This window comes from Phodopus roborovskii, unplaced genomic scaffold, assembly GCF_943737965.1.
Source record: "Phodopus roborovskii unplaced genomic scaffold, PHOROB, whole genome shotgun sequence".
NCBI lineage: Eukaryota > Metazoa > Chordata > Mammalia > Rodentia > Cricetidae > Phodopus > Phodopus roborovskii.
In genome coordinates, this window is record NW_026126480.1 from 13310465 (window position 1) to 13329690 (window position 19226).

The 19226-nt window shown below is 41.1% G+C and overlaps 1 protein-coding gene across 1 annotated transcript in view; it reads right to left on the bottom strand.

Moving 5' to 3' along the window:
* Positions 1-12546: 12546 nt before the first annotated feature.
* The window catches only part of LOC127227992 (T-cell ecto-ADP-ribosyltransferase 2-like), a 30579-nt gene continuing 23899 nt past the window's right edge, over positions 12547-19226 (bottom strand). The window contains exons 2-4 of the mRNA XM_051192392.1: positions 16085-16156; positions 14918-15620; positions 12547-13900 (exon numbers count right to left, since the gene is read on the bottom strand). Of these exons, the coding sequence (XP_051048349.1) occupies positions 13821-13900; positions 14918-15620; positions 16085-16138 (837 nt within the window). The 5' untranslated portion in view covers positions 16139-16156 and the 3' untranslated portion in view covers positions 12547-13820. The remainder of the gene's footprint in view (positions 13901-14917; positions 15621-16084; positions 16157-19226) is intronic.

Here is a 19226-nt window from a genome sequence, read left to right on the forward strand (position 1 = left end):
TCCATCCTATGTAAAAGCCCACAGGGTTTGAATGTATCTGAATGGAAGGCCTTGAAGTACAGAATCCAAGATGATTCTAGAAGGCCAATAGGTATTTAAGCTTGTTTCTGGAAGACTGGCCAGGACTGGGGAAGAATGTATTTGATATCAAGGATAGCTTGGAATTAATTAGACCTCCTCTGTAGGCTTGTAGGCTGTTAGGACTACCTGTCTCTATGGATTTCCCACTTAAAGTGGTTTCAAGAGACCAGTAAGAGCTCACATAAATCAAAGATAAAGGGACTTCATGTCTCCCTGGGGCAGGGTGGGGGTGTGAGTAGAAGTGGTAGGGGTAGGGGACATTCAGAAGGAAGGCATACCTCTGACATTTAAAGTGTGAAAGCCCTTCAGGCTGAGGGAACAATAAAAGAAAATCAAATAAAAAGAAAAAAAAGCCACATTTACAAAGAAATGTGAGTTGCAAATTGTACTCTGTAATTTATGTTAATACATTTTTAAAAGATTAAAGAAATTAGTCTTCAAAAGGCTGAATCTTTTAACAGTTTTCTATTTAAAAAAAAACAACTAGCAAGTGAAAAGGGAGAAGAGCTTGCTCTGTTAGGTTAAAAACCTTTTAGTAAAAGGTAAATTTCACATCTTTACAGAACAAAATAAAACATTGTTCCTAAAATAATCTTGAAAAACTAAGCTGTCGTTAATACTGATTTAAGCACTATTGTTGCTTTCAAATCTAAGCCCTTTCTTAATGTTTTAGGATAGAAAAAGAAAATAATATCATTGGTTGAATACCTTCAAGGTGCCAGCCTGGTTATAAAATAAATATGCATATCAGCTCTACAATATGTAAATTTAGTCAAGTCAAAAATTGGTAGTGTAGAAACACTTAGACTCTCTTCGGAATGAAGCCTTCTAATCACGGTTTAAAGAATTCTAGTACAGTCAAGCATGGTGGTATACACCTTTGATCCCAGGCTTCCAATGACAGAAGTAGGCAAATCTCTGTAAGCGCCAGCCTGGTCTATACATCAAGTTCCAGGTCAGGCCAGCTAGGGCTACATAATAACTCCCTGTCTCAAAATGAAATAAAGTAGGTAAAGTTCTTGCTTTGGATGGAATGTTTTTGGCATGAATGTGAGGACCAGGCCCACCAGATACAAGAACAGGAGTCTATGTAGTCCCAGCACTCCCATATGGAGATGGGAGGTAGAGACAAGAGAATCCCCAGGAGCTCAAAGGCCGCCTAGGCTGACACATGCAGTGGGAACCAACAAGAGCTTGTTTCAAATAAAGCAGAAGGTGATGACTGACACATGAAGTTGCCCTTTGACCACCTCCACTAAGTGCTATGGTACCCATGTGTGTTGTACACACACACACACACACACACACACACACACACAAATTCTATTACAGTTGTCCCTTAGTATCCAAGGTTCTATAATCCACCTTGGAAAATGGAATCCAATTAGGCCTAAGTCCATCCTATAAATTGAATAGTATTTGCATATAACCAGTGTGTACTTTAATCATCTCTAAACTATAATGACTTATACACTGTAAATACTATGGAAGTCATCATTAGCCTGTATTGGTTAGGAATCAAAAACAACAACAGAACCAAATTCTGTACATGGCTACTAGAGACATAATCCCCCCCCCCAGGTATTTTCCGTGTGTGTGTGTGTGTGTGTGTGTGTGTGTGTGTGTGTGTGTGTGTGTGTGTGTGTTCTGGATATTTTCAATCTACTGTTATAGTTGGATCCACAAATCTGGAAGCCACAATTATGGGGGCCCTCGAGCCTCGCTGTCAAGTGGCCTGTGTGCAGCCTCGGCCAGATGCTTCCTCCAAGTCTGTGGCACATGACATCTGACTCCATTCATAAATTATTGAATGTGTAGAGATTCCAGTCTTTGAATTCTGTTGGAAATTCCCAAAGGTTTCTTATTTCCTCTCGTGTTCGCGCTTGACATTATCAGGGACCTGTTTAAGTATCTGGAAAATCTATAGGTAAATGATAGTTTGTACACATACTTACTCGTTTCCTGCCTTCAAGAATACTTTCCTTTCCCCTTTTCTTGGTAACCCACCTCTCTTGCAAGCCCTGCCTGGGAAGCAAGGTTTTTTGTTTTTTAATTAATTAATTTATTTTTCTTATTTTACATATCGATCCCAGTTCCCTCTCTGTCCCTTCCTCCCTCTCTTCCACCCTCCCATGCCCCACCACCACCCTCCCATCCCACCCACCCCCACTCCACATGTAGGGTGATGCCTTCCTGGAGGGGTCATCTAAATTTGTCAAGTCATTTGGAATAAGGACTAGGCCTTCCCTCCTGCCTCTAGGTTAAGGGAGTATCCCTCCATAGGGAACATGCTCCCAAAGTCCTTTTGTGCATCAGGGATACATACTGGTTCCACTGTTAGGGGTCCCTTAGACTGTCCAGGCCTTGAGAAACTAGAATACAAGGATTCAAAGAGATTCATACATGGTCCCTCAAAGAAGGGGATTTGAGCATGAAGTTTTAGATCCCACTTAAAGATGTCCGCACTCACTAAGGCTTTGTTAAATATGCACAGCGTCCCCTAGTGTTTGAAAGTGCTCTTTGCAGACTATATTTATCCCAGACCAGCAAGTATTTAAGCACCTAGGCCTTGGCTCCCTGGATTCAAAAGAATAATTTCTAATCTATACACAAAAAAGACTGTGTGAGGGGGAACTGTGTCATCTTCTCCTGAACACACGTCAGCCAGTTTATTCATCAATAGCTTTCACTTCATCTTTCTCTAAAGAAAAACCGGTATCGATTCAATTGTTTTAGTTCTAAAGGAGAAAGGTCAGCTTCTGCTGAGTGGTCATCTGGTTTTTAATTATCTCAGCTTTCCCTGTGTCACAGGGCAATGACTTTCACAGCCCTGCTCTGTGGTGTGTGCTTTTTACTACCTTACTGTGGGTTCAGCAACTCTAACTCCACCCTAGGGCGCTACTGTCTTTGGGTGTTAGTTTTGTTTGACCAAGAACCTTAGCAGGGTTCTAGCTTTGTGGGTACCCCAAAATGCTCATATCAGGAGGAAGAGAGTGTTTAAAGTATGAATATGCATGTCCTGTAATCCGTCCCAGTCGAGGGATATTTTAAATGCGTGTAACAGAAGCCCTCACATTGAGGGTGGGCTGCATGCAACACATTTATTTCACAATCAGCTGTTGTTTGAGATTTGCTCTGTTTTGAAGGTTGAGGAAGAAAAGGAAAAGAAAAATAATAAAAGCCATCAAATCTTGCCCAGGCACGCCCTTTATCAGATGGAGACCTGCTTAATTGTCTCCTGGTCCCTTGGGTATCTCCCAACAATGCACTTTCATCAAGTGGGATTTGGCCGGTGAGCTCTCAAAGCAACAGACATGGAGTGGGAAAAATTAAAGACAACAAAGAAATTAAATGCCAGTGCATGTGCATTTAGTAGTCTTCATTAAAGCAAAAGAGTTGATAAAAATGCACCACAAATTTTATTTAAAAGATGACTATGGGTCTTCCTCCCACACAGTAGAAACAAAAATGTAAATGTGATATTTTAGTTCCTGAAGGACATTGAGTTTAAAATTTTATTGTTTGAGAAAACAAATTAAGTGGACTATACAAATTCCCTGGTTATTTTTTATTTCCTGTACTGACATTTGAGAGATTGTGAATGCAACTAGCTGAATTATCTGGAAGAATCAATATTATATAAACTGGCTCTTTTATGTTCATATAATACATATCCATAACATTCCACTTAAAGTAGATAATTTTGTCACTGTATTTCTTTTAGAATCTCCTATTACCATAGCTGCATGCATGATGCCCTAGGTTCAGTCCCTAGTATTACCGGTGGAAAAAAAATCCTCATAATCAAAATGATAGATTTAATAGTTTTTTCTCTAAAATGTACAAATGATTCTTAATTATAAATGATTCAACTTTTAAAAAAATAAAAATCAAAAGAAAAGTAAGCATGTAAGGGCTGGAGAGATAGCTCAGATGTTAAGAGCACTGGCTACTCTTCCAGAGGTCCTGAGTTTAATTCCTAGCAACTACATGTCCACTCACAGCTATCTACAATGAGATCTGACACCCTTTTTGTTCTGGTGTATGTACAAACATGCAGATAGAACACTATATACATAATAAATAAATACACCTATTTTTTAAAGTAAATGTGTAAAAACTACATAATCCTCAGGTGTGTTGGTTCATGCCTTTAATCCAAGCACTGAGGAGGCAGAGGTAGACCCATTTCTATGATGTTAGCCTGGTCTACATAGTGAGTTCTAGGCTAATTAAGGCTACACAGTAAGGCTGCCTCAAAAACAAACAAACAAACAGGCCAAAAATAAACTAACAGAACAAACAAATAAAAATCCTACATAATCCCAGACAGGTTTCTGTCCCATGTATTTAATTTCCTGTGTATAACACTTTTGGTCTCTGAAACTTTCAAATTAAGAGAGTAAAATTAATCCATGTGACATAAACTCTTTTTAAAATATGCTTGAGAATATCCATAAACATTTTAAAAACACTGTTGTCATTTGATAGTTTTTGTATTATTACATAGGAGTGGGTATACAGCCCGAGACTTGTATGTAGGTAATTTATGAGGAAAATGACTCTAATCAGCAGGATGGGATCAGGAGGGGACAACAAGGGACAACAGTGTATCCTTGTGTGAATATACCCAGGCCAGTGCTGTGACCTTCCCGTATGAGCCATATGAGACCTGGCTTCCTGGGGAGCAAAAGTGACATGCTTTAATCTTTTAACTCTACCCTCCATTGGTTAATGTTCTAGGTAACTTGAAGCCTCTCACATTTCAGGGTTACAGATAGGAATGCAAAGTGGATTTTCCCAGGTATCCTGGGCCTCTATATGAGAGAGAGAGCCTAGGGGACAGAAAGCAGTGATTAGGTCATAGGTGGCAGTATGTACAAAAGGACCCTAAAGAACTAACTTGTCCCTTCATCATAAGAGAACACAGCAGAATGATGGCTGACGAAGGACCAGCAAAGAGGTCCTCATCAGAGACCAAACTCAGTGGTGCAATGCTATCGGACTTCCCAGCCCTCAGAACCAAGAAATAAATTTGTGTTGTTTCTTTTCATTTTTAACAATTCCCTGATGGGAGATGTCATTCTATAAATATGTTTCTCTTATTGGTTAATGAATAAAGCCCTGTTGGCCAATAGGAAAGCAAGATAGGCAGGACTAGGAGACAAGGAGGATTCTGGGAGATGTAATAGAGAAGATTAAAGATATAGAGACTTGAGAGAGCAGAGGTCCAGATCCTCTCTCCGGTAAGATAAGACCATGTGAAAACACTTAGATTAATAGAAATGGGTTAATATTTAAGACATAGCTAGCCAATAAGAAATGCTAGTAACAGGCCAGCAGCTTTATATCTAATACAGCATCTCTATGTGTTATTTGGGGCTGGTGTGTGTGTGTCTGTGGGACCAGGCTGGCAGAAAAACTGCTCATAACAAAATGGCTCCTACAACGTGGGACCCAAGAACTTTTACTTAAAACCTGACAAAAGTTTGAAAGGGGTTTTAGAAACAAAAGAACAGAGACAAGTAAGGGTTCTTGGTAACAGCATTTTTCTCGGTTGGACTCTGTTTTGCTAGAGATAAGCAGAGGTTTGCGTGGCTCCTTTAAGGTAGCTTTCCTGACTCAGCATGACCAGCAAACCCTGCTAACAACTGAATGGTGTGTACTAGAGCTGGCAATGGCAGTGACCACATCACCAAGCTGGCAGCATGCTGCTTGATGGCAGCATAGGCCAAGGCAGTGAGCACAGCTCTTAGTGCTGGTGGTAAACGTACTACCGCCATCTTGGATAGACCGAGGCTAAACCAGTGTGGCTTTCTTTCTTTCTTTCTTTCTTTTTTTTTTTTTTAAGCAGATGAAAAACTCATGGCCAGAAAAAGATAAAGATTTACAGTAAATACAGAATACAGATTCAGATAAAGGAAATCCTCTAAAGGTTTACAGTGTATTTTAAGATATACTTAGGCTTGGGAGAGAAAAAGAAACAGGATAAAGTGGTTTTAAAAAAAAATAGAGAGTAGCTGGGTGTGGTGGCACACACCTTTATTTTTAGCACTCAGGAGGCAGAGACAAGCAGATCTCTGTGATTTCAAAGTGAACCTGATATACAGAGTTAATTCCAGGACAGGTGAAAGTTACACAGAAAAACCCTGTCTCAAAAAATGAAAAAATAGAAGTGGAAGAAATTGAGTAATAAAAAAGCCACGTGAAGATGGAAAGTCTGGATACTGTATGCTATTGTGTTGTCTTTGAATTGTTTGACTGCTGAGGAAATAGTAACAACTGTTAAAAGAAATGCTGCTGGATTAATCCAATTTATATATTTTTTAAATGCTTTGACTTCAAAATTTAAATCTAAGGGCAGGTTACTGGGAAAAAGAATTTCTATTTTTGTTTCCACAGTAAATAAAAAGCCGTGGATTACTTCCAGACTAACATGATTTGATCAAGCAAGACCCCCTGAAACAGTGTCCCAGGTGATCCAACATTCAAAACAGCTGGGACAAGGCAGCCTTGCAGACCACTACAGCCAGGATTTCTGGGTCTTCTTAGGATCCTCAAGACAGCGCCCCTACCAGGAGGTAGCAGTTTGGAAAGAACAACACCCAAATTCCCAAATATTGTTTATAAATGTTTGTTTTCATTTAAATGGGGTTGGTTATAAATGGTTAATGATCACAGCCAATCTCTTTTTAAAGGTAAAAAGGGGATAATGGAATAGAAATGAATACTTTGTTTTGGAATGGATTTTCACTTATTGATACAAATTTAAGGTCAATTTTGTGATAAGTATATTTTTCCTCTTGTTTAGGTATTGTGTTTATATAGCTCATTTAAAAAGGTGATGAACAGAGCTGGAGAGATGGTTCAGCTGTTAAAGGCTAGGCTCACAACAAAAAATAACAGATTATAGATAGTTATCTATGATAGTCAAAACTTAGAGTTAAGTTAGTTAGGTTTTCTAGATATATAGACATATATTTGAGGTGGATAAAGATTCTTCAAACCTTTCAAAGACCTAAGAATGTAGCATTTAAAATGGTTGAGGGTTTTTCTTAACAGTGAGACATAACTGCTCCTATCAACACCACCTGTGTCAGAAAGGAAGATGGACATTAAAAAAAAGAAAAGAAAAGAAAAGAAAAACTCATTATGGAGTTTGCTTTCAATATGGCAAGACTAGCCATTTGGACAAGATACTGCTCTTGTCAGGACTATTTGACTTTATGAGGTATAAACTGGACATTCAGGACCCACAGAAAAGTAACTGTTGATACAAGATGGACATTGCTACAGGGTTCCTGCTTCATGGAAATGTCTGCCAGACAGTCTGCAGGACACAGAGAAAAGTGACTGACAAACTGACAATACAGGCAGCCAGTTTAAAGTTTCCTGCCTTGCTGAGGAGTCTGCCAGACACACTATGGCATATGGACTGAAGATGGAACATTACAGAAGAACTTTGGGTGACTGACCAGGCAGCAAGATGTCTCTTGTCATTTCTAGAGTTTATATATTATCCTTCTGTGGTCATTGATGGGTTGAATACAGATAGTAATGGTTATAGTATTCCTTAGTTAGGATTAAAGATAAGTTACATATAAGAATTTAGACTCACAAAGATAGGATAGATGATGGAATATATTTAAATTTTGCTAAATGTTAATGGACTAAATGTTGTTTACTATAGTTCTTATTTGATAACTGTTTTGTTATATACTTTACTATGTTAAAGTTAAAGCCCCTCTTTATTTAGATAGAAAAGAGGAGATGATGGGAGATGTCATTCTGTAAATGTGTCTCTCTTATTGTTTAATGAATAAAGCCCTGTTGGCCAATAGGAAAGCAAAATAGGCAGGACTTGGAGACAAGGAGGATTCTGGGAGATGTAGATTAAAGATGTAGAGATTTGAGAGAGAAGAGGTCCAGACCCTCCCACGTGAAAACACTTAGATTAATAGAAATGAGTTCATATTTAAGACATAGCTAGCCAATAAGAAACGCTAGTAACAGGCCAACAGCTTTATACCTAATACAGTGTCTCTGTGTGTTATTTGGGGCTGATGCGGCTGTGGGACCAGGGTGGTAGGGAAACTGCTCATAACAATTCTCCTTCTCTCTCCCCTGAGGTGGTGGTGGCAGTGGCAGCGACGGCAGTGGTGGTGGTCTGTGTGTGTGTGTGTGTGTGTGTGTGTGTGTGTGTGTGTGTGTGTACGTGCACACATGCCAGAGCAGCTTTAGATGCTGTTCTGCAGGGTCAGTCAACTTTGGTTTTTGAGATAGTCTCCATGGGCTAGGACCCTAATTAAGCTAGGTTGGCTGCCAACAAACCCCAGGGATGCCTTGTCTCTGCCTTCCCAGCACTGGGATTCTAAGTATGAGCCATTATTTCTGGCTTGCCTCCCCCCTTTTGGATTTCTGTATTTTATTTGTATAGTGTTTTGCCTGTACGTGTGTATGTGTACCACAGTTGTTCCAGGTCCCTGAAGAGGTCAGAAGAGGGAATCTGACCTCCTGGACTCGATTTATGGGTGGATGTGAGATACCAAGTTGGTACTGGGAACCTAACACAGGTCCTCTGCAAGAGCAAGTGCTCTTATCTGCAGAGCCATCTCTCCAGCCCCATCCCAGACCCTTGAGTTTGTGTAGCCAGTATTAGATGGAGCTGTATCTCCATGCCAAATTCTTATTTATAGTCTTCCCAGGTGACAACACCTTCTTATGGGATTTAAAGAAACTAAAAAAATCCAAGAAGGGTTACAATTTCTCATTATACTGTGTTACCTTCTTCCATAGCTACCATAAAATCCTGATACTCTGGCTAATTACTGAGTAAGCTGTAGCCCTTTACTGGTTTCACATACTTCAATGCCACTGATAATCAACCAACAACTTTTCTTCTTTCATAGGCTCTCCTACTTTAAGAGTAGGTCCTATACTTAGAACCATTTGTGGTGACATATTGTTTATGATCTTAATAAAGCCACTGAAGATCAGAATGCAAAGCCAGCCACACTAGTCAGCCATAGAGGCTTGGCAGGGGTGGCACACACCTTTAACCCCAGAACTCAGGAGATAGAGGCAGATGGATCTCTGTGAGTGCAAGGCCAGCCTGGGCTACATGAGAGTGAATCAGTCTAAAAGAGAAACAGAGCTCACACCTTTAATTCCAGTACTAGAGAGGTGTAGGGGCAGGGTCCCAGATTCTGGCAATTAATCTCCAGCCACGTTGAAGATAGGATCTTCTCAACCTTGGTAGAGGTAAGAGTTCTCTGGTGGCTTGGCTGCTTTGCATATCTGATCTTCATCTTGAACACCAATATCTTTCTCTGGGTGTTTGTTAATCATGCTACAATCATCAGACTTTCCTCCCAAGCCATCTTTTAGTGCTCCCAAAAGAGAATTAGTTGGTAACATCAAGATACTCTGTAGTGATTTGAATGAGAAATGTTTCCAATAGGCATGTGTGTTTGAACACTTAGTCCCCAGTTTGTGATGTTGTCTGGGGGAGGTTATGGAACTTTCAGGACAGTGAAGCTTGCAGGAGGAAGTAAGTCATAGGGTGTGGGCTTCACTTTTAGTGTGCTCTCTCAGCTTTTTAAAAAATTTTTTTTATATTTTATTATAAATTATTTTATATATCAATCCCAGTTCCCTCTCCCTCCCACCCTCCCATGCCCCCACTGCCCTCCCATCCCATCTCCAAGTCACTCCTTAGGGAAAGTGAAGCATTCCATGGGAATCTTCAAAATCTGTCAAGTTATTTGGGGTAAGGCCTAGGCCCTTCCCTGTGTATCTAGTCTAAGACAGCATCCCTTCATAGGGAATGGGCTCCTGAAGTCTGTTCGTGCTCTAGGGATACATCCTGGTTCCAGAACAATCTGGCTGCAACATCTGTCACCCCACTGATCGCCATTGATTCAGCTGATCTGGCTGGCTAGGCGGGTGTTCCCTTCTTCCCTCACTGCTCCATGTGTGCCCTCCCCTCCCCCAGAAGCTGCATGCTTGGTCGAAGAGGATGACCTTTCCCAAAAGAAAAAAAAAAAAAAAAAAAGGTCTTTGGTCAAGGGTATACGAGTAGCTGCACTCCTCTGCTAGAGCCTCCAAACAAGTTCTCTCAGCTTCTTAAAAGCAGTTGAAATGTGATTTCTCAGCTTGCAGCTCTGATCACCTCTTGCCATACCTTTTCTCCCTTTATTGACTCTACCCTTTGGAACTGTAAGCCAAAAACTTTCTCCATTCTGGTGTTTTATGGTATTTTATCCCACCAACAGAAAAATAAATAATCTACCACATATACATACACATACACATATACATACACATGCATATATACATACAACCTAGTTCTGCTCCCATAGACACAAAAGACTTCCAGGGAATTATAGCAAGTGTGAAGTGTGCTAGAGGTATCAGAACAATATGAGAAAAACTAACAAGACCCAAACCTTCCCTAGTCCAGGGGATAATTATTCTCATTGCTGTTGTCAAGGGACACATTGGCTGCCCAAGCACATTTTAATACGCAGATGCACATTTGCAGTTTGAGGTACTGTCTGTTGTCAGAGTTCAGAAAGCTTTCTGAAGGTTTATTTTTAAGCTCAGATCATCCTTATCTATTATTAGTTGCTTTTGTGCCACTCATCATGTAGCATCAGAGAAGGTAGTGGGACTTCACAATGGAATTCTAAAAATAACGAACCCCTAAGCATTTGCTTGAAAACTAGACTAGGGTAGCCAGCTGTCCATCCACAGTATATGTGTAAGAGTCATAACATGAGCACAAACACCATAAACATACAGTAACAATAACTTTTTAAAAAATAATGTGGTTAGCTGGGCTGTGGTGGCGCACACCTTTAATCCCAGCCATCATGAGGCAGTGGCAGGTGGATTTCTGTGAGTTCAAGGACAGTCTTGTAGACAGAGTGTGTTCAAGGGCAGTCAGGGATGTTACACAGAGAAATCCAGTTTTTGTTTAAAAAAAACTTAATGTGCTTATCTATATCCTCAGAGATGATCAGCGTTACAGAAATTGGCTGACAGGCCAGTAGCTGGCTGTATTCCTGATAGAGTGGGGAGTGGGCTTTATCTAGGTCAGCCCTTACATTTATGGCCCACTCAATTCATCCCACAAGAGTGCCAGAGTCCAGCTCCAGCAGGGTTCTGTGCCTCAGGACAGATGTGTGATGTCAGTAAAGAATGAAATTGTCTGACCATTGGTTGTCTTTCAAACTGACTGGCTCAGGGCATCTTTATTTACGCAAGTTCTGATGCATTCCAGCCTAAGCAGTTTCAAATCCATTTCTCTTTAATCATTTCCTAAGAATCATTAACATTTATTCATTTTAGTTGCTCCTCTTCTTTCTCACTCGCTTGACATCATTGACCTTTACCCCATGTCATTATAGTGCAAACCAAATGTTTGCATCTAGCCAGGTACATTTGTTCATACTGTGCCCTAGCTGGCAGCAAACATGTGGTTACAAAGTAAAAGAGATTTGAGCCCTGCGATTAGTTCTTAATATGATACTTTTATATTTTTATTATCAGCTAAGTGTATTGTCAAGTCTAGATGTATGCCAGTTTCTAAGTAATTTGATTACCACATTATAGTAATGATTAATACCTAACTCTTAAACTGATGGGACTAAATTTCTGTTCATCCTGGCAATTTCTTCATGTACTTTTAGGAAATCGAGAGTTTTATATTCCTAAGTGTTCATGTCCTGGCACCAGAGAGATGTCTGACCTTTCATGTCCTGTATCATTTCTTTATATGTTCCTATAAGTTTTTAATGTCTTTTAGGAAATCATCCAAGTTCTTTGGAGTATATCTTTCTCTTTTTGGAACTGGATAACCAAGAATCATTAACCTTTGTGAGTTCCTTCTGCTTATTCAGGATGACAGCAAAGGCAGCCAGGGGCAACCAGAGAGACCAGTTTCTGTAACAGATCAGACAGACTTAATTTTTCTGTAAAGGTTTTTGTTCCCCATAAACTCAGGCACAATCAAGACTAAGAGTTTCCATAAGAATAAGCCTAGCCAAAAACAAACAAACAAACAACAAAAACAAAACAAAACAAAAAACAAAAAACAAAACTAAACTAAACAAAAACCAAAAAAAAAACCCCAAACAAATAGTTTATCTGATCTTGAAAAAAAAAAAAAAAAGAATAAACATATCAAAAGTTAGAGAGGCCTGAAGTTTATGACCTTCCTAGGATCAGGACAGGACTTTGTAGTATTTTTTCCACAGGTCCTTGCCAAATGGATGGGATTCTGCAAAGGGCCTTGCCATCGGAGGAGCTCCATTTGCACAACGTTTATAATGTAGTTTAATAAGGATCAGGAAAAACAAATAGGATGATTAGATGTTTATTCAGGGAGAAATAATTTATAACAGAGACATATGAACCATCAGGTTCCTGGTCCCAAAGATGCCTCCAGATGCTCTTCAGTCCCTGTGCTGCAAGCAAGAAAGAGCTCTGGGCCCCTTCCCTAGACCTAGCTCCCTCAGGTAACAACCGCCCCTATCCCCACCCCAATGGGCGTGGTCAGTGCCACAGGTAGGGACTAAGTGAATATCTCACTACACGTTTATGCACTATTCCCAGGGGTAACATAATGGCTTTAACCACAGGAGTATCTGTGAGAAATGTACAGCATGAATATTCTCAGCTGTTATCAGTGGGACTATCAGACCTCATGCCTTAGAAGAGCTTCTCAAACCAATAATACAACCTATAGAAATACATAGTCACAGAAAATCAAGGTGTGATTATAAATGGTTTATCTTACTGCATTGTAATATTCAGCACCATATTGCTCTGTTTGTTTGAATGACAAGATCGTATGCAGACTGGGTCACCCTCAAAAATCTATGTAGTCAAGGATGAACTTGAACTTCTTTTAATTAATGTATTTATTCTATTTTGCATGCATGTATATCTGTGTGAGAATGTCAGATCTTTGAGTTACAGACAGATGTGAGCTGAAATATGGGTGCTGGAAATTGAACCAAGATCTTCTGGAAGAGCAGTCAGTGCTCTGTAAGGCTGGCCCATCTCTCCAGCCTTCAGCACCATATTGCATACTTTAAAACTGTGCCTGTGGACCATGCAAACAAGCCTTGATCCTAGCAGAGTGTCCAAGGGTAGTAAATTAGAAGTCAGAGCACAAAATATCACCCACAGACCTAGTAGGTTCATTGGATGTCAAAGAAGCTGTAAATACTAAAGTCCATCTCCCCCTGTGATAGAAAGATTAAAAATTAGAGCTTATGGCAAGAAGGGACAAGAAATTCTGCCAGTAGATAACTGACTACAGAGTACAGAGCCTCATGTTGTTCTCAGGAAATAAACAACAAACATAAGAAAACCCCCTAACCCTGAAACTCTGTACCCTATAAAATGTCTATAACCTTGAAAACCTTGTGAACTGAGTAGCAGTCTCAAGCCTCCCTTTCCCTTTTCCCGTTTAAAAATGCTTCCCAATTGTAAGCAGGTGCCTTACTCTTCCGATACAGTGAGATCCCAGCCAGTTTTGTTCTTAACAATAAAAACCTTTTACTTTTGCAGTCTGGTATCACTTCCTTGGAAACTGAGAAAACCCATAGGCACAACACCCCCAAATGATCCCACCCTTCATTTTCCCACAGGCCTTAGAGAACCTGCCAAGTTCTAGCCCTTTGGCCTCCCTTCAACACTCAGCACCATGAACTGCAGGCAGGAGATGACTACAGCTCAGCAAGAGAAAACAGCTGGACCAGGAGACCAGGTAGCACCACAAGCAGCAGGAATGCAGGGCTGTCTCTGGCTCCTGTAGATGGGAGGAGAAGGAAAGGTTTCCATGTGAGATGTCTCAAGACACAGATGTCTCCGAAACATTCAGAACTTTACATCCAGCTCAAAACCCAGGGGAGTAGGCTCTAGGAGTCAGTGTGTCAGGGTAGACTCCTCTGGCTTTCTCAGGATTCCTAAAGAACTCAAGTACCAGGAGGTGAACAAACTGATGGATTGACAGCTTCCAGAGTTCTGTGCTCTAAGACACTGGCTGGGGAGAAAAACCTTTTCTATCTGGACTCTTCCTGGCCTTCTAGGGAGCCCTGTGTGCTTTTCCTTCTTCACCCAAGGAGAGGTTTCTGAGTGTGAACCTTGTGAAAGTCCATTGTTACAGCAATGTGTATTCCTTCTATGTCAGCTGGTGTGAACGAGAAGCTCAGCCTGCCTGGACTGGATATCAATGTTTCTCCCAGATGGACAGCGTCTTTCTGGCTAGACTGTGTACCTGGGTTGGGTCTTGCTTTCCTCAGGCCTCATCCTAACTCTGAACTTCTCTATGTAAATGCATTAGATCCCTGCGATCACTTCCTGTAGTTTCACTTCCAGCTGCAAAGACTTCTCATGTTTCCAGAAACCCCTCTGAGTGTCAGGGCTGATTAGAGCAATGATTTCTCAGCACTCAGTAGTCTAACTGTAACTCATTTCAGGATGGCTCCCTGGCCTCTCAGTCAAACTTAATCTCTTAGGACAACATAGAGTGGAGCCTGGATGCCAAGTCATATGTGTTGAATGCTTCTCTCTAAATTTTCAAACAATATCATAGAATATTTGTCATTTGCGTCTTTATCATTCAAATGGGGAAACTGAGACACAGTTTCTGGATAGTGGCCAAGGATACAGAGTTACTGATATTTGAACCAAATTACAATTGAGTCTGACCCCAGACCTATGACAGAGAACACGGTATAGTAATTTTCTCTGGAAGTATTAAGGAAGGGTTACTACAAATGATACTTGAACTATGCCTTGAAAGGCAGACACAGACCCACACTCACCTGAGTTATAAAGCAATTGAAGTTGCTTTTTCCTCTTTTGGTAGAATTCAGAAAAATATTGTAATTTGCTTTTTCACTTGGCGTTACAGTGACTTTGTGATATACTTCATAGCCTGGAATTAATACCTCCTTTTCATTAGGGTAGTAGGAAAATCCAGTTATGCTAACACCCAAGCAGGTATTGATGGTAAACAGTGTCCCACTAGCACTACTAAAGGTATAAAGAGCTACTCTCTCATCGAAAGATGAGGAAACAAACTGCCCAAACCGCACAGAGCCCTTCCCTCTGTAAAGAAACTTGTTCTTGGTGCCTCGGTAAACTGTGTAACAACTAGTGTTATTCAGAAGCTGAAGAGCTCTTGTTAAGTAGTAATGGAAGGCCTTGTAATGAAAGTTATGGAAATCTTTCCTGAATTCTCTAACAGCTCTGTTAAAATCTTTGTGAATGTCCCCAGTGTAGGCTACTAAAGCCGTTCCGTGGAAATCATGGAAACCTTCTGGATAGCTTCTTGTCTTTTTCATCACCTTCCATTTTGCCTCTGCCCTTTCCCACTCAAGTCTTAATTGCTCATTCATGTTGAAGTCTTCCTCTAACAATTGGGGTGCTTTCTTCTCCATTTCTTGGACACAGCCCTCATACTGATCATCAAATGCATTGGGAGCCATGTCCAGATTGGAAGGCTCAGTCAGGCCTGTCACCTGAAAGGAAGAAGTAGGGTTCTTTGTTACAACTTAAGTTTGCTAAGTTATCAGCATGTGCTGGGTGCTGTCTGAAGTCTATAGCATGTCACCTACTCCAACCTCATACATGGCACATGCATGTATGGTCACAATATTATTATAAGATTTGTAGAAAGCAAGGCTGAGATCTCTGATCCTTTTGTGTTTATGGGTACTACATTTTTCTTCTTTATTCAACCACATTTTTAGTCAGTATACAAAACAACAGGCCTATCATGATATTTTCACATACATATATCAGTGTATATTGCTCACAATCATCCCCACGCAACCTTCTCCCTTACTGATATCTTTACATGGTGTCTCCAAGATTCATGCCCTCCACTATTGTCTAACTATGTACTCAGCTCTGGGAACAGTAATATCATGAAGATGTGGGCAGGGGAAAGCAGGGTCAACAGAGTGTGGGTTGAGAATATTACCTGCTGGGTTAACAACCAATAAGTCAGGAGAAGCATGTGAAATTTTGGTGTCATCTTCAAGTTCAAAAACAGCTGCAAGCAAATATAAGACAATGAAATAGGGGTATAAGACAATGAAATGTTGGGAGATTTAAGTACTTGTCCCTTACAGCTCTCTTCCTCCCCACCCAGCTGTAGAACTTCCATGCAAACAAGGTTGTTTTCAGAACTTTCTGGTGTGCAGTGCCTATACCTTGACCCCAGGTGTGGGTGATGCATGACTTCCTCCTATGCTTAGCCCATCCCCTGGCTTGGGTATATAAGCCCATTACTCTCTGTAATAAATGGCAGCAGCTTCTTCTTCACTTTTTGTGGTGGTCTGTTAAGTGTTTCGATCCGGACACCCTCTGCCAAGTTCGGTACTCTGGCTGCACGGGCGCGGCAGTGCAGAGTACTGACAATCTGTTGATGGATCAGCTCTGGGTTAATGACTGAATCTCCATTTCACATCTGGAGGTCCAGGCTCCTGCTCACACTGCTCCAAGAATTGATTATCAGGACTCTGAATATATCCATTTGGGTCCTTTACTAGAGATGAGGTGACTGACATCCTCTGTCCTCGGGATCAATCAATCCTGGTAACACAGAGAGCTAGGTAGTGTGTAGCCTGCCAGGGGCAAACAGTCCATATTTCAGCAGGTCTGTCATAGGCCCTGATCTTTTACTTAGCACAGATACTTACATTCTTCTCCATATTTGAATAACTGATGGCTCACACTCAACTAGCTACCTTTGAATGACTTTTAATGCTGTCAGTATGTTTTAAGATTTGGATATGTCCTCCGCAGGTCCCCAGTGTGGCCGTATGAAGGTAGAGAAACCTTTAAGAGGTGAGGTCTGCTGGGAAGTGACTAGGTCCTGGAGAAAATCACCCTCAGAAGAGATCATTTCACATGTGCAATCCTGCTCAGTTCCTACAGGAGCAAGTCTGACCCCAGAACCTTTCTGGCTCCCTCTATTGCCATGTATTCCCTTCTGCACATGGCAATGGCTTCTCTGCCCTATTGTGATTTAGGAAAACCCTAACCAGTCAGTATTGCCATGATATTTAGACTTTCCAGCTATCAAACCATGAACTTAGCAAGCACCTTTATTTTATAAACTTTTCCAGTATCAAGGATTTTGTGGTAGTAATAGACACAAACTGAGGAGGTAGCTCATTGGATAAGGTACTTGCCTTGCAAACATAGATCTGAGTTTGATTCCCAGAATCCATAGGAAAAAAAGTGGGGTGTGATGGTATGCACTTGTATTCTAGCACTGGGAGGTGGAGAGAGATGGGTCCCTGAGATCCCCTAGTCTCTCTGGGCAGACAAACCAGCCTACATTGTGTGTCCTAAGGTTCTGAGAGTCCCTGTCTTAACAAAAATGGTGGACTGTGCCTTAGGAATGACACCAGAGATTGTCCTCTAACTTCCAAATTCATGTTCTGACACATATGCCTGTGCCCACACAACAGCATATGCCCACACATGTGCATGTACCCACACACACACACAATAAAAGAAAAACCAAAAGAAAGAAAGCAGATTAACACAGTCAGCCTTATTAACAGCTGTATCTTATGAGAATGTATTGCTTGTGCTACTTTTTGAGAGGTGGAGCTTAATATATACACCGAAAGCAAGACAAGGAATGACAAGAAAGGTCACTTCCCATCATTGGTATGGACCCATCCCTTCATTCCTGCCTTTGGCTTTTGGAAATTCATGGAAAGTCTCCCCACACTTATCTAAGCCTGTTGTGTTCCTTTCCACAGAGTCTTGACTTAGCTGGAAACAAAATGCTCTCCCCACAACTTGAGAATGGCAGAAAGTTGCTGCATGCCATGGCTAACTAGTTGTTCTTTGGAAGGCTCCTCCTCCACAGCTTGGCTTCTCCTGCCCTGAGCCTTTAGGGGATGCTGTGGAAACAACAGACCTAAGTTCTACACTGCAGTGAAGGTTTCCACCTCTGTACATTCTCAACTCTTAACACACCATTACTTATTGTAAAATAAGCATATTCTGCTACATAAGATAGCCACCTAAATACTTGAAGTCTTCTTAGACAACCAATTATGGAAGCACACACCTATAATCCCAGCCCTTGGTAGGTAGAGGCAGGGGCATCCAAAGTCCCAGGCAAGGTTAGGATGTAATGAGCCTCAAAAAACAAAAACAAAGGTAAAATTAAGCTCTGGTCACCATACCAACAGGGTTGATTTCCTTTGGCCTTTTGAACAACCTGAGATATTTAGGATCCTGTTACTTATTAAAAATGTTTCCTAAAGTAGCTTGTATAAGAATTTCTCTGGAAACCTGTCACCAAGAGATTTCTGGACCCAGTCCCAAAGCCATACATTTAGAGTTTCTAATGAGCTCCTTATCAATTCTGATATAATTTGCTTTTTTAAAAAAAGATTTATTTTTCTTATGTTCAGTAATGTATATGTATGTACATCTTATGTTTGGGGATACTGTGCATCTCAGTGCAGGTGCCCTCTGAGGTCAGACATGTCAGGTTCTCTGGAGCTGGAGTTACAGGCACTTGTGAGCCACCTGACATGGGTGATGGAGCTGAACTCTGATCCCTCTGCAAGAGGAACCACTTGCTCTAACCAAGGAGCCATCTGCAGTTCACAGTTTGCTTTTGGGGAGCGATCACCCAGCATGGATTATAGCTCATCATTGCTGAGGATTGAACCTAGAACTTCGTGCGTGCCAGGCAAACACATTTCTATTGATCTATACCCAGCTTCAAAGCTCTGTATTGACAGTACCAAGTCTGAGAAATCGCAGGTGGAGGTGCTAGCAGAAAGGAATCCTGTTGCATCGGTCAGTCAGCAGAGGGACTTTCTCATTCAGGAAGCATGGCTCAGCCAGTCTGGACTAAGTTTCCAATTCTCTCCTCTCCTTCCTATTTCCTCGTGTGGTTGATCCAGATATTTGCCTTTGGCAAGACTGGTGCCTGCTTCCCTCTGGGACACCTAAGTACAGCCTCCTTCACTGGCCCTGATGGCCCTCACACCCTACTCAGACTGAAAGTATGCAGCTTGAGTCACTACAGCCCCAGTATGAACTCCTGCAATATGTGCCTGCCAATTAAAATTCCATCTCTCTTT